Source organism: Salmo salar, chromosome ssa08 (genome assembly GCF_905237065.1).
Source record: "Salmo salar chromosome ssa08, Ssal_v3.1, whole genome shotgun sequence".
Classification (NCBI taxonomy): Eukaryota; Metazoa; Chordata; class Actinopteri; order Salmoniformes; family Salmonidae; genus Salmo; species Salmo salar.
The window spans coordinates 24,111,448-24,127,620 of record NC_059449.1 but is presented as its reverse complement, the minus strand read 5'-3'; the positions used below and the strand labels follow the sequence as shown (position 1 = coordinate 24,127,620).

At 45.6% G+C, this 16,173-nt stretch overlaps 2 protein-coding genes across 4 annotated transcripts in view; one reads left to right on the top strand and one right to left on the bottom strand.

Moving 5' to 3' along the window:
• LOC106597038 (NACHT, LRR and PYD domains-containing protein 12) overlaps positions 1-16,173 on the top strand; it is a 173,834-nt gene that overhangs the window by 82,761 nt on the left and 74,900 nt on the right. The window lies entirely within an intron of this gene.
• LOC123744234 (NACHT, LRR and PYD domains-containing protein 12) overlaps positions 1-16,173 on the bottom strand; it is a 294,132-nt gene that overhangs the window by 236,583 nt on the left and 41,376 nt on the right. The window contains exons 13-17 of one of the 3 annotated variants that reach the window (XM_045723043.1): positions 10,645-10,709; positions 10,298-10,512; positions 9,857-10,109; positions 9,574-9,699; positions 9,291-9,474 (exon numbers count right to left, since the gene is read on the bottom strand). In XM_045723043.1, the coding sequence (XP_045578999.1) occupies positions 9,973-10,109; positions 10,298-10,512; positions 10,645-10,709 (417 nt within the window). In that variant the 3' untranslated portion in view covers positions 9,291-9,474; positions 9,574-9,699; positions 9,857-9,972. Of the gene's footprint in view, positions 1-9,212; positions 9,257-9,290; positions 9,475-9,573; positions 9,700-9,856; positions 10,110-10,297; positions 10,513-10,644; positions 10,710-16,173 lie in introns of those variants that run through there. The other 2 variants (XM_045723044.1, XM_045723045.1) reach the window with 2 other exon arrangements.

The following is a 16,173-nucleotide window of genomic DNA, read 5'->3' as shown; positions in this document are numbered from 1 at the left end:
CCCCCCCACCACCCAACAGACTCTTATCCTGCCCCCAACAGACTCTTACCCTGTCCCCACCACCCAACAGACTCTTACCCTGCCCCCACCACCCAACAGACTCTTACCCTGCCCCCACCACCCAACAGACTCTTACCCTGCCCCCACCTAGCAGACTCTTACCCTGCCCCCCACCACCCAACAGATTCTTACCCTGCCCCCACCACTCAACAGACTCTTACCCTGCCCCCACCACCCAACATACTCTTACCCTGCCCCCCCACCACCCTGCCCCCCCACCACCCAACTGATTCTTACCCTGTCCCCACCACCCAACAGACTCTTACCCTGCCCCACCACCACCAAACACTCTTACCCTGTCCCCCCCACCACCCAACAGATTCTTACCCTGCCCCCACCACCCAACAGATTCTTACCCTGCCCCACCACCCAGATGTAATGTGTCATTGCTACAGTTGTAAATGTGTATATATTATTATCATCTTTATCGTCTCATTCACTTCTCTTTTTATTTTTTATTAATTTTGAGCTGCATTGTTGGAGCCCAGAACAAGAGAGAGATTTTCACTGTACCCTGGAATTACATCTGAGTCCCTGTCCATGTAACCAATTACATCTGAGTCCCTGCCCATGTGACCAATTACATCTGAGTCTCTGCCCATGTGACCAATTACATCTGAGTCCCTGTCCATGTGACCAATTACATCTGAGTCCCTGTCCATGTGACCAATTACATCTGAGTCCCTGTCCATGTGACCAATTACATCTGAGTCCCTGTCCATGTGATTAATACACTCATCTAATCTAATTAACAACGTTATTTAAAAGTGTTTTCTAAAATGTATTATTATTACAATAATACTGTTGATAGTTATTATTATTGTTGTTATTATTATTAATAGTAGCATTATATATGTTTTGTTATTTGTATTACTGCTGTTACCATGACAACTATCTATCTAGTAATCATTACTTTTGATGCTTTTAAATATCAGTGTTATAATATTATTTCTGCTTTTGACGGTGATTTGATGGTCTCCAGAATGGAAAAGGTTGGGAACTGCTGAGCTAGTCAGTCACATCTGTGTGGTAACATGATAGGATGGGTAACCAATCATATACAATGATTCTGCAGCCCCAAAACAGACTGATTAGAATGTATAGTATATGATGTTACATTGAACTGTCACATCCTGAACCTTGTAAGGGGTCATTTTCTATAGTAGAGTGGTCAGGGCGTGACTGGGGGTGTTTTTCTTGCTTTCTGTTTCTATGTGGGTGTTCTAGATTTCTATTTCTATGTTGGGGTTATTGGGATGATCTCCAATTAGAGGCAGCCGGTCCTAGTTGTCTCTTATTGGAGGTCTTATTTATGTAGGGGGTTTTCCTTTTCTATTTTGTGGGTTGTTAATTCTTGAGTAGTGTTTGCCTGCTCTGCGTTACGGCTTTTGTTGTTTTGTTATTTAAAGTGGTTGGTGTATTGCATTTAGTTTCACGATTAATAAAAAGATGTGGAACTACGAACACGCTGCGTTATGGTCCGATCCTTCAGAAAGCCGTGACATGAACTAATCACAGTAATCACAGACCAACTCACACACACAGTATATACAAAGACACACAAAATACATTCCTTTTAATTGACATGTACTACATGTATTTGCAGAGATTCTGCACATCAGGAATATGATGCCATTTGCGTCATCTTTGGCTGATCAGTAAAGGTCGAGGGTCATGCTCAGGGGGTTACCATGGAGATAGAGGAATACGTAAAGGAGTGACAGGTTACACAGCTCCTTATATGTCCTTCAGCCACTCTCAAGTCATTGGTAAAGGAGTGACAGGTTACACAGCTCCTTATATGTCCTTCAGACACTCAAGTCATTGGTTAAGGAGTGACAGGTTACACAGCTCCTTATATGTTCTTCAGACACTCTCAAGTCATTGGTAAAGGAGTGACAGGTTACATAGCTCCTTATATGTCCTTCAGACACTCTCAAGTCATTGGTAAAGGGGTGACAGGTTACACAGCTCCCTAAAACCAGTTACGGCTGGGGGTTCCGCTAGCGGAACGTTTCGACAACATCCGGTGAAATTGCGGAGTGCGAAATTCAAATTACATTATTAGATATATTTAACTTTCATAAAATCACAGGTGCAATGCACCAAAATAAAGATTAACTTCTTGTTAATCCAGCCGCTGTGTCAGATTTCAAAAAGGCTTTACGGCAAAAGCAAACCATGCGATTATCTGAGGACAGCACCCCATCATACAAACACATGACAATCATATTTCAACCCGCCAGGCGCGACACAAAATTCAGAAATAATGATATAATTCATGCCTTACCTTTGAAGATCTTCTGTTGGCCCTAACCCTAATCCCATAAACATCACAAATGGTCCTTCTGTTCGATAAATTCCATCGTTATATCCCCAAAATGTCCATTTATTTGGCGCGTTTGAATCAGAAAAACACCGGTTCCAACTCGCCCAACATGACTACAAATGATCTAATAAGTTACCTGTAAACTTGATCCAAACATTTCAAACAACTTTCATAGTCCAATTTTAGGTATTTTAAAACGTAAATAATCGATCAAATTTAAGACGGAATATACTGTGTTCAATAGCGGATAAAATGAAAGTGAAGCGAGCTCCTGGGCGGGCCCCAAACAAAACAGTCAACTCGGCTCGACACTCAGAAAGGAAAGGGCTACTTCTTCATTACTCAAAAGAAAAACAACAACCAATTTCTAAAGACTGTTGACATCTAGTGGATGGCATAGGAACTGCAACCAGATGCCTCAAAAATCTAGATTCCCATAGAAAAGCTATTGAAAAGAGTGAACTCAATTGTTTTTTTCCTGGATGGTTTGTCCTCAGGTTTCGCCTGCCAAAAAAGTTCTGTTCTACTCACAGACATTATTTGAACAGTTTTAGAAACTTTAGAGTTTTCTATCGAAATCTACCAATTATATGCATATCCTAGCTTCTGGGCCTGAGTGGCAGGCAGTTTAATTTGGGCACGCATTTCATCCGGACGTGAAAATACTGCCCCCATCCCAAACAGGTTAGATGTCCTTCAGCCACTCTCAAGTCATTGGTAAAGGGGTGACAGGTTACACAGCTCCTTAAATGTCCTTCAATGGTCAATGTGTTCCAGACGTGAGGCTCTCACTGAGAAAACTGCTGATAGACTGAGGTGGTTGTGTTGATATTCAGTCTCTCTCATGAAACTCTAACTTGTCAACACTGTACAATATATTCATCAAATACATTTATGTTGAATGTGTGTAGGACTGACTGACCCTCCTGCTAGATAGGGGTCCAGCTAGGTACCTAGTGGAGGACTGACTGACCCTCCTGCTAGATAGGGGTCCAGCTAGGTACCTAGTGGAGGACTGACTGACCCTCCTGCTAGATAGGGGTCCAGCTAGGTACCTAGTGGAGGACTGACTGACCCTCCTGCTAGAAGATCCACACTTCCAGGAGGCTGCAGAAGGAGAGAGGCTGTGTGTTTGGACCTTTCGTAAGACATTGGTCCAGCTCCCCAAGAAGGTTGATCATCCTGGAACTTGACTCAGTTCCTTTTCTCAACACCATGTCGATGAGGTCACGTGCCTTTTCTGCCATCTCAGCCATCCCCTTTAGTGAGTCCATTTCCTCACTTCCTTCAGACAGAGTGAGTTGTAATCCCATAAAGAATCTAAGGAAGGTCTTTGGTCAAGATGTCAATGTGGTGATGTGTATCTTTGACTAGCCTGACTATCAGCCTCCCCATCTGTATAGGACAAGACATCATTCCAGTTCATTCCCTTAATTGTGTTTTCAAAATCATTTAGTGGAAATTCTTTCACACAGAGACACTCAAAGTCAATCTGAAATGAATAATTGTTTATTGTCAGCGAGCTGGAGAGGTTCCAACCAATCAGGAGCTTTCCCTGGTCAGACCCAACTCAATGTACCATAGTACACATGTCAATCAGGATCTCTCCCTGGTCAGACCCAACTCAATGTACCATAGAACACATGTCAATCAGGATCTCTCCCTGGTCAGACCCAACTCAATGTACCATAGTACACATGTCAATCAGGATCTCTCCCTGGTCAGACCCAACTCAATGTACCATAGTACACATGTCAATCAGGATCTCTCCCTGGTCAGACCCAACTCAATGTACCATAGTACACATGTCAATCAGGATCTCTCCCTGGTCAGACCCAACTCAATGTACCATAGAACACATGTCAATCAGGATCTCTCCCTGGTCAGACCCAGCAGTTGTCTTATATACGGCTATACACAGACAAGTTATATTTGCATGATTTAGCATAATTAATGAATCATTACCGTTTTGTTCCATTCATGTGACCGACCAATACTGGTTCATAACATTTAACAGACCAATACTGGTTCATAACATTTAACAGACCAATACTGGTTCATAACATTTGACAGACCGACACCTCACCAGGCTTCTTCTCTCTAAGCTGAGACCTTGAAACTGAGATATCTCCTTCTCAAAACAACATCTGGGCTTACTGCCAAATTACAGCTACTGATAGTGAGGATTTGTACAGTCAGCCACTTGATGAACACACAAATTAGTTTATAGAACAGCACATTAATAAAACACAGCCACGTCGACAGTCTGCAGCTCACAGCAGACAGGGCCGCTCACCCGACACACCGTGGCACAGACCCCCTCCTCTGCACTCAGCGCTCTCTCCCATCCCTCTCTCTGTTCACAGTGGTGGCAGCCATCCGCAGTACAGGGCCGACGGGACATGGCGTCGGCGTTGGAGTGGCGTGCCCCTGCCCTGTGCACCACTGTGAAGTCATACGGCTGAAGCTCCTCCAACCAGCGTGCCACCTGCCCCTCTGGTTCTCTGAACGACATGAGCCACTGGAGAGCAGAGTGGTCAGTCCTCACAGTAAATGGCAGGCCACCCAGGTAGTACTTGAAGTGTTTGATGGAAGCCACAACAGCCAAGAGCTCCCGCCGGGTGACACAGTAGCGACGCTCATGTTTGTTAAATGTTCTGCTGAAGTACGCCACCACTCTCTCCCCCTCTGGCCCCACCTGGGCCAGCACCCCACCTATGCCCACATTGCTCGCGTCTGTGTCCAGGATAAAGGGCAAGGTGAGGTCAGGGGGGACGAGCACAGGGGCCTCGATCAGTGCACATTTGAGGGTGTTGAAGGCCTCCTCACACTCCCCTGTCCAAGTGAAGGCCTTGTCCTTCTGCAGCAGGCGGTTCAGGGGAGCAGCGACGCTTGAGAAGCCCCGTACAAACCTCCTGTAGTACGAGGCCAGGCCCAGGAAGCTCTTCAGCTGATGCTGGTCGGTGGGGGTGGGCCAGTCTCGGACAGCCCCCACCTTGTCCTCCATGGTGCTGATCCCCTCCTTCCCCACTCGGTGGCCCAGGAAGGCCACCTCTCTCCTCATGAAGTGGCACTTCTCGGGGTGGAGCTTCAGACCTGCGGCAGCCACCCGCTCCAGCACACTCCGTAGCGCCACCAGAGCTGACTGGAAGGAGCTGCCATGGGCCAAGATGTCATCGAGGTATACCAGACACTGCTGTCGGGGGATGCCATCCAGCACCCTGTCCATCAAACGCTCAAAAGTAGCTGGAGCATTGCACAGGCCGAAGCACAGGACCTTGAACTGCCAGTGTCCTCTGTTAGTGGAGAACGCAGTTTTGGCTCTGGCCTCTGGGGAGAGGGGCACCTGCCAGTAGCCACTGCGGAGGTCTAGTGAGGAGAACCAGGAGGACCCCTAACCAGGTCCAGCGACTCATCGATACGTGGTATGGGGTATGAGTCCTTCCTGGTTACCTCATTCAGCCGCCTGTAGTCCGCACAGAACCTCAGCTTGCCCCCTTCTTAGGAACCATGACAACCGGCGCCGCCCAGGGGCTGTCTGAGGGCTCGATGAAGTCTGCCCGCTGCATCTCCAACACAGCCTTGTCTGCCGCCTCCTGGCGTGCCAGCGGGATACGGCGGGGACGCATCTTGATGGGTCGAGCATCACCTGTGTCGATCTCATGCTGCACCAGATGAGTCTGACCCACCTCTCCCTCACTCAGCGCAAAGCTGTCTCTGAATTCAAACAGCAACTGCCACAACCGTTCCTGCTGCTCAGGGTCAAGACCAACACAGTTCCTCCCCATATCTCCCTCACTGCAGACAGTGTCCTCTCCTCTCCCATCTGGGGTAGCTGGGCTGGGGGGTGCGGCCCGGGCTCACGGAGGGCTGTGTCGTGGGGGTAGCTGGGGGAATGTAACACACAGCCGTAGGTGACAGGGGGCTGGGGAAAAGTCACACACAGATGTGGAGGAGGGGGGCAGCGATGAGTCTCTGCTGCTTTAACTGTTGGAGTAAAGGGTTTGTTGGGTTGAGTGTATGTGATATTAGGGGGGCCATGATGACTGCAGGCCCTCCCTGGAAGCTCAGTGTGCCCCCATTTAGGTCTAACTGGCAGCCTGTGCTCCTAAGAAAGTCCAACCCCAGGATACAAGGGTCCTGCACAGCCGCCACCCACACGGGATGACGCACAGTCCTGCCCCCCTACTGTCAGAGTCATTATTCCCTTCCCTTTCATGGGTGCCAGCTCACCTGTGACTGTGCGGAGCTGCACAGTTGTGGGCTCACACTGAATCCAACCTGGTACAATATCTGGCCTCACCAGGGTTACTGTGGACCCAGTGTCCACCAGGGCAGAGCAGGGCACCCCTCCACAGTGACAGGGACATGACAAAAGTCCCCAACACAGGTCCGGCCCACCACGACAACAGGCTCCGTCCGCTTGCCCACGTCTGCTTCTGGGGAAGTGGAGCCTTGCTTCCCCGTCTGGGCCGGTGGGCTCCTCCTGAAGAAGATGGTGGTGGTTGGGATAGAAAGCCAGGGGTCCGCACTACCCGGTCAATGCGGACCCCGAGCCGTTTCCCTGAGCTCCGGGGAACTTGGGGCAATCTCGGCGCAGATGGCCTGTCTGGCCACAACCCCAGCAGACCCGGGGACCCCGGCGCGTGTTTCGTTCCACCTGTAGCGACACAGCACGAATGAGTTCTGTCATATCAGCCACGCATGCAGGCTTTTCCGGCTCTGGGCTGCTCTGCCCCCCAGCTCTCCCAGAGGGTCTGCCTCCCTGCGCCCCCACCAAAGACCCAGCTGAAGCCCCAGCCCACACCAGCTCCCTCTCCAAAGCCATCTCCAAGGCTATCTGCAATGACTCAGGATGAGCCAGCTGGGTCTGTATGCGCAGCTCCGTAGGAGAAAGCGCCTGTATGAACTGGTCCCGTGCTAGCTCGCTCTGCACGTAGGGGGGCATGTGAGCATATGCCCGCCGAGAGAGGCTCTCAATGTCATTAGCTAGCACCCGTAGAGGCTCTCCAGGCTGCCTGCGTCTATTACTCAGTTCGGAGCGCAGCAGCCCGGGCTGTACACACTGTCCATAGCGCCTCCTCAGTGCTCCCACTAAGGCACCATAATCGCGTCTGTCCTCGGGGCTAATCAATAACAAACAGGCCAGAGCATCATCCGTCAGGCATAAAGCCAACTGCAGTGCCCTATCTTCATTCGACCACCCCCTAAAATGAGCTAACAGTTCAAACTGAGCATGAAAAGCTTCCCAATCCGCCTTACCGGAATACTTTGGGGTCTTAACGGATACGGACGCAGCGGGGGCTGAGGCGCCGCCATGTTTGTTTACATTCCGAGCCCCAGATTCCTCGTCCCGCCGCGTCGACATCACCCCTTCGGTCCGCCCACCAGAATACGCGCGAAACACGTTAGACGAAGCACTCATGCCCGCTTCAGCCACCATCACTCTAACGTCCTCCCTCAAGCGGCCTCTGGGATCCGACGCCCTGGCGATCTCCTCAGCCAGATCCTCCGACGTCCATGCACACGCACCTCCTTGGCCATAACCGTCCCCTACCTCCACCGTCACTTTTGGATTCCCTTGAAGCATTTTCAACCCCGTTCTCACCCACGTTAGCTAGCCACCGACGTCAGCTAGCTGGCTAACTTCTATACACGTTTTTACTTCTGACACCAGTGTAATGACCTGACTAGATCATGAAGGAACAATTGTCCAGACAGAGGATGGAGTTCACGAATGGACGGTTTATTAACACAACTTAACACAGGCTACTGTTTGGCCGTAGCCCACGCAAAATAAATGAAAGGTACACTACAAAACGAACCGTGGCCTTCTCTTGTGAAGCCCAGACGTAAGAGAGAGAACAATGGCTAAACCCGGTCTTAACTTCCAATGCTCCATCCCCCTGCCCAACCCCCCTTCACGCCACTCCGCCAACCACCAGGCTGCCCGGTATCCGAACATTCCAGGCAATCCCGTGATTGGCAGATAGCAGGTTGATTGGCATGACCCCGCGAACACTGGTAAGTACGACACAACCCACTAATAGCCTAACACATAACCCACAACTGTCTGTGCGGGTCGCTACAGTATGATTGACACTGGGTTTACGCTACACTGGTATGAACGGACAAACATTGCGTGACTAAGGTCACTTGAGTTCCCTGAACTTGTTTACCGGGCTGGACTCTCTTTAGGCCCGAGGTACAGGACATTTCTGGAGGAACCAGAGCTCTTTAAAGCTCATCGTTGTTATATTGTTGTGTGTGTGTGTGTGATCATTTGTTGTTGATACAACCCACGCAAAAGAATAGTTGTTTTTGAGGTTCTTTCCAATGTTTTAAGGGTTTATGAAAAGTGTATTTCCATCCTGACTTTTACATGAGTCCTTTGTATTGGTGTAGACTTGACGGACCAGATGGGACTCATTCCCTCCACAAACCAAAAGGAGAAACCAATATTTCCTCTGGTAGGCACAACCTACCTGGCACCCCTATAAACGATAACCTCAAGTCAAAACCGTTACAATACCCAAGAAGATTCTAGGCTGTAATTTCTGCTAAAGGTGCTTCAACAAAGTACTGAGTAAAGGGTATGAATACTTATGTAAATGTGATATTTTATTTTTAATAAACCTGTTTTTGCTTTGTCATTATGGGGTGTTGTGATGTCATTATGGGGTATTGTGATGTCATTATGGGGTATTGGGTGTACATTGATGAGGAAAAAAAACAACTGAATCCATTTTAGAACAAGGCTGTAATGTAAGAAAATGTGGAAAAGTCAAGGGGTCTGAATACTTTCCTAATGCACAGTAAACTCTCATGTTTACTTACTTGTTGAATGGGTGTCAGTGATGAACTCATCTGAAAGATAAACAACATGAGGTTATATCACTATAAATAGCATCTGGTACAAAAGTACAAAGTGATGATTGACATGTGCTCCTACCTCGTGATACAATTTCTTTCCATACTGTCCTCTCATCATCACTGAATAACTCCATCTCAATGTCAATCCCTGTCATTTTCACAACCGCCCTGAAAAAGCTTGGTGTGGTGTCTCTATGTATGAGATGAATCCTCTGGAGGGAGGGAGAGAGATTTAGAGAGAGAGAGAGAGATCAATGCATAGAAATGTGACTTAATGTCAGATTCATGTTCTTAGTCTACTAAAACTGTACCGGTGGATTGATGGAGGTAGAACAGGGAATGTTCAGTCTGAAGGAACTATTCAGTTTGAAGGACTGCTCTGGTCTTGAGATGAGAATCCTTGAAGACCCTTGAAACTTTTACTGTTGTTCCACAGCCTGTGAAACGAGGCATGGAATACACAGCCAGTCAATGTATAGTCTAATTCAAACATTATTCAGAAAACCAGCAACACACTTATCTTCATTTAATGAGTGTCAACATAAACTGCACCACTGGTTAGTTAAGGTCATCTCTATAATAATGATACCTCACCTGTATTTGGCCGGGGTTACTGGGGAACAGGTATAGGCGTGGAATTAGTGTTTCCTTTTTCACTGTCAGATAGAGCATCAGCTCACAGTGGACATCTACGTTCCAAGACAGTAATCTCAGTGAGAGATAGGTGAGAACTTGGGATGGAGAATCTTAGCATGGAATCTGGTGACCTCATGCACTTCCTCTAAAGACACTCCATGTTCCTCTACATGAAGAATCTTCATCTCATTCCTCAGGGAAGGGTTGGTCCCTGAACAACACAATAAAAAGGAGACAGAAAGACAAATATTGTGTTATTCATCCAACTAAAACACAAAGAATATGCAGTACCATATCACAGTAAACTCAAACTCCCAGAATAGTTCATTCATTCATTCAGGAAGTGAAACTCAGTTACATGGAAATGTCTTTCTGAATACTATTTCTATATGGTTTTACCTAAACAGACACAGTGTGGCAGATGAACTTCCTCCAGTTCACCTAACTCCATAGTGATGTCCAGCAATGGACCACCTTGTGTGTACTGCATGTCTTTCAGAAGTTGACTGTAGGGTTCCCAGTTCCTGAAGTGATAGTTCAGAATGACATCTCTCTCACACAGCCAGCGGAGCCCAGACACTGTGCACTCATAACTCCCTTTGGGTGTCCTGTGCCTGAGTGCAACAACAAGATATGGTAGAGAGGGTCAATCGTCAAACGGAGAGGTTGGATTAGAAGACTTTTACCAAAGGTAATGGGGAAATACACTAGCAAGTGGAATGAAATGTTAAAAGTAGTTATTTTACCTGAACATTGTCACTCCCTGGACAGTGGAAGTCAAGGGTTCAATCTGAAGCCAGTGTGTGGAGTCCTGAACAAGGACAAGCATGTCAGTAATACATATGGGGCCTGTTTCCTGGACACAGATTGAGTCTAGTGCTGGACTAAAAAGCATGCTCAATGGAAGTTTCAATAGAAAGTTCTATAAGGTCCAGGACTAGACTTAATCTGTGTCTGGGAAACTGGCCCATTAACCAAAGTAACTAATCTAATGTATTTATTCAATGTTACATGGAATGCTCGTGATTTATCAATTAAACGGTCGAATTACAAAATATGACAACAGCTAAAATCCTGCATGACTACAAGCAGAACACAGGACTGTCTATATCCCAGTATGAATGGTTGGTCAGTACACACCTGGCTTTGAGACTGTGTTTATATTACTAAAGCAGAACATAGGACTGTCTATAACCCAGGATGAATGGTTGGTCAGTACACACCTGGCTTTGAGACTGTGTTTATATTACTAAAGCAGAACACAGGACTGTCTATATCCCAGTATGAATGGTTGGTCAGTACACACCTGGCTTTGAGACAGTGTTTATATTACTAAAGCAGAACACAGGACTGTCTATATCCCAGGATGAATGGTTGGTCAGTACACACCTGGCTTTGAGACTGTGTTTATATTACTAAAGCAGAACACAGGATTGTCTATATCCCAGTATGAATGGTTGGTCAGTACACACCTCGCTTTGAGACTGTGCCTGACTCCTGCAGGTATGTAAAAGTAAGAATTGACATTATGACTTACCTCAACATGGACACAAGTCTTACAGCTCTGAGGAATCCCTGAAGTCAAAAGAAGTTATTTAAAATGGACAATCTCATGGAATATTGAATGAATAATTATTAAATAGACTTGTAATAAAAATGAATATAAGTGAGCAACAGCCTCAGAATGTACACTCATTAGCATAGCGTAATCTGACATTAGTGTTATATTAATTAATGTTTGTGGAAGCAGGAAACAACATCGTTCTGGTCCATGTTTTGTAGATGTTGGGGTCTGATTTCTGGTAGATCCTAGGATGAGAGCTTAAAGGTAGAGTCAGCTAAATGATGATGTACGAGCAGCACCACAGATATTGTGATGAGCAAGATGCCTGACTTCTCTCTCACACAGTCACACACAGTATCTGCCCATGTGCAAGGGTTCTCTTCACTCTCTTACAGAGTGGTAGCCACGGGACCAAAACAGTGGAGAAGTTTAGCCTTGTGCTCCAACACTCTTAGTTGTTGTAGAAATTGACCCACTATGCTGTTTACTTTGTGCATCTATGTCATATCGCTGACTCAACCTTTAAGTTTGTTCTGACCAAATAGATCATGATTGTGATCCTTGACTGGGACTCAACTACAATGAACGCTTAAAACAATTTTGATTTAAAAACAATTATCAGTTAACACTCACATTTCTCAGGTCCAGGCTTGATCCAACTCTCTCCACCATGGTCTCTGGTGTTCTCAGGTCCAGGCTTGATCCAACTCTCTCCACCATGATCTCTGGTGTCCTCGGGTCCAGGCTTGATCCAACACTCTCCACCATGGTCTCTGGTGTTGGTAATACTAATGAAGACATTGCATATCTTGAGGAAAGCCCTTAGAGGTGTGAAGTCACCAGGTATCATGAGTTACATACCCCCAGGTAGTGATTAGAGAGAGAATGACATTACAGAGAGGCTGTTCTATTCAACAGGTTCTGATGCCCTCTAGTGGTTAGAGAGAGAATGACATAACAGAGAGGCTGTTCTATTTAACAGGTTCTGATGCCCTCTAGTGGTTACAGAGAGAATGACATTACAGAGAGGCTGTTCTATTTAACAGGTTCTGATGCCCTCTAGTGGTTAGAGAGAGAATGACATTACAGAGAGGCTGTTCTATTTAACAGGTTCTGATGCCCTCTAGTGGTTAGAGAGAGAATGACATTACAGAGAGGCTGTTCTATTTAACAGGTTCTGATGCCCTCTAGTGGTTAGAGAGAGAATGACATAACAGAGAGGCTGTTCTATTTAACAGGTTCTGATGCCCTCTAGTGGTTACAGAGAGAATGACATTACAGAGAGGCTGTTCTATTTAACAGGTTCTGATGCCCTCTAGTGGTTAGAGAGAGAATGACATTACAGAGAGGCTGTTCTATTTAACAGACTGAAATTAAATAGAGGACAGGAATCTACTAACACATTAAAACACACCACTACTACTAATCTAACTGTCTGTAGGTCCAACAGAACACATTAAAACACACCACTACTACTAATCTAACTGTCTGTAGGTCCAACAGAACACATTAAAACACACCACTACTACTAATCTAACTGTCTGTAGGTCCAACAGAACACATTAAAACACACCACTACTACTAATCTAACTGTCTGTAGGTCCAACAGAACACATTAAAACACACCACTACAACTAATCTAACTGTCTGTAAGTCCAACAGAACACATTAAAACACACCACTACTACTAATCTAACTGTCTGTAGGTCCAACAGAACACATTAAAACACACCACTACTACTAATCTAACTGTCTGTAGGTCCAACAGAACACATTAAAACACACCACTACTACTAATCTAACTGTCTGTAGGTCCAACAGAACACATTAAAACACACCACTACTACTAATCTAACTGTCTGTAGGTCCAACAGAACACATTAAAACACACCACTACTACTAATCTAACTGTCTGTAGGTCCAACAGAACACATTAAAACACACCACTACTACTAATCTAACTGTCTGTAGGTCCAACAGAACACATTAAAACACACCACTACTACTAATCTAACTGTCTGTAGGTCCAACAGAACACATTAAAACACACCACTACCACTAATCTAACTGTCTGTAGGTCCAACAGAACACATTAAAACACACCACTACTACTAATCTAACTGTCTGTAGGTCCAACAGAACACATTAAAACACACCACTACTACTAATCTAACTGTCTGTAGGTCCAACAGAACACATTAAAACACACCACTACTACTAATCTAACTGTCTGTAGGTCCAACAGAACACATTAAAACACACCACCACTACTACTAATCTAACTGTCTGTAGGTCCAACAGAACACATTAAAATACACCACTATTACTAACCTAACTGTCTGTAGGTCCAACAGAACACATTAAAACACACCACTACTACTAATCTAACTGTCTGTAGGTCCAACAGAACACATTAAAACACACCACTACCACTAATCTAACTGTCTGTAGGTCCAACAGAACACATTAAAACACACCACTACTACTAATCTAACTGTCTGTAGGTCCAACAGAACACATTAAAACACACCACTACTACTAATCTAACTGTCTGTAGGTCCAACAGAACACATTAAAACACACCACTACTACTAATCTAACTGTCTGTAGGTCCAACAGAACACATTAAAACACACCACCACTACTACTAATGTAATTATAGAAATGATGAAATATTGCTATGACTCACCTCTGAATGTGTTGGTCATCTATCTGACACAGGGTCACTGAGGAGGAGGAGGAGCAAACCCCAAACCCAGGATAGAGGGGTTCAGTGAATGTGGTGTGTTCTGTGTAAAGGTGTGTCAGTGTACCAGAGGACACACTATAGAAGGACAAAGTACCAGCTGGCCAGTCCAGATACACTCCAACTCTGTTAGAATCAGGACCAGAGATGGATCTACTGACTCCAGGATGGTTAAAGTGATAACCACAGTGAGAGCAGACTAAACTCCAGGACTTCCTATTGCCTCCAATCTTACTGTCGTCCCTCCCATCCATTCCTATTCATTCCTTTGTACACCACACCAATGTCAGCCTTGCCACCATCCTTCTCCACCTCCCAGTAATAACGACATCCAGATAAGCCTTCTCTGCAGAGAACTTGGGGACTACAGTCAAATCTGTCTGGATGGTCTTCATAATGCTGATCCTCCACCACACATGTCACCTTCCTGTTCCCCTCAGACAGTATCAGGTTTGGGTTTACTGTATTTGGGTCCAGGGTGAGATGACAGGCATCTGTAGACAAAAGGAGAGTTTAATCAAACCACATCTTCATATAAAATGTTGTTTTGTAGGTACAGAACAAGTATTGATTAGTTACTATGTTACTATAGTTCTGAATATGTAGTTAATTAGGATTGAAGAGACTTACATTTCCTCAGCCCTGATTTCAGCCTGCACTCTCCACCATGATCCACACTGTAGGAGAAACAGGTTATTGACTGACAAAGACCTAATAAAGCAGTCAACATTTAAACCATATTGTTGTGTTCTGGTGCACTATCCAAGTTCATTACTAGAGATATACAGGTATTCTATCCTACCTACTGCATACAGAACGGAGTACAATTCATTACTAGATACATACAGGTATTCTATCCTACCTACTGCATACAGAACAGAGTACAATTCATTACTAGAGACATACAGGTATTCTATCCTACCTACTGCATACAGAACGGAGTACAATTCATTACCAGAGACATACAGGTATTCTATCCTACCTACTGCATACAGAACAGAGTACAATTCATTACTAGAGACATACAGGTATTCTATCCTACCTACTGCATACAGAACAGAGTACAATTCATTACTAGAGACATACAGGTATTCTATCCTACCTACTGCATACAGAGCGGAGTACAATTCCAACAGGATATCAGAGATGCAGAAGAAGAGTATTCATGTGGTGATGATGTATGCTGTGTTGGAGTGCTCATCCTGCTGAGTAAACTTCCCCTTAATTCTACCATCATGTCCTCATGTTACGGAACATACTACACTACATATGACACAACCACTGCTCACACTATTAGGACATCTATTCTGACTTACTTCAGCTTCATCAGTTTATATGTGGGATCCACCAGAGCAGCTGAAAGCAGTCCTCCTGCAGAGTCTCCTGGGTGATTGTAGCTCAGGTCCAGCTCTTTCAGGTGGGAGGGGTTTGACCTCAGAGCTGAAGACAGAGCAGCACAGCTCTCCTCTGTGACCAGACAGCCAGACAGCCTACAGAGAGACAAACAAGAGCTGTCTAGGTTGGTGTACTGGTGTCAATCATCTTGTAGGACACCCATACATTTGTCCATGACACAAACATTGTGATGAAACATTAGATTTTCACAGTACTTGTTTTACTAAGCTCAGTACCGACCTGACTGAAACAGCTGTACTTACCCCAGTGTGTGTAGTTTACAGTCTGGATCCTCCAGTCCAGCAGACAGCAGTGTAACTCAGCTCAGTACAGACCTGACTGAAACAGCTATACTTACCCCAGTGTGTGTAGTTTACAGTCTGGATCCTCCAGTCCAGCAGACAGCAGTGTAACTCCTGAGTCCTGCAGGTCATTGTCTCTCAGCTCCAGTTGTTTCAGTTGTGAGTTGGGTGAACTCAGGACTGAGGCCAGATCTGAACAGCAACCCTCTGTCAGACCACACTGACCTAGACTAGAGGGCAGAAGAGCACATGATTAACACATGTTTAA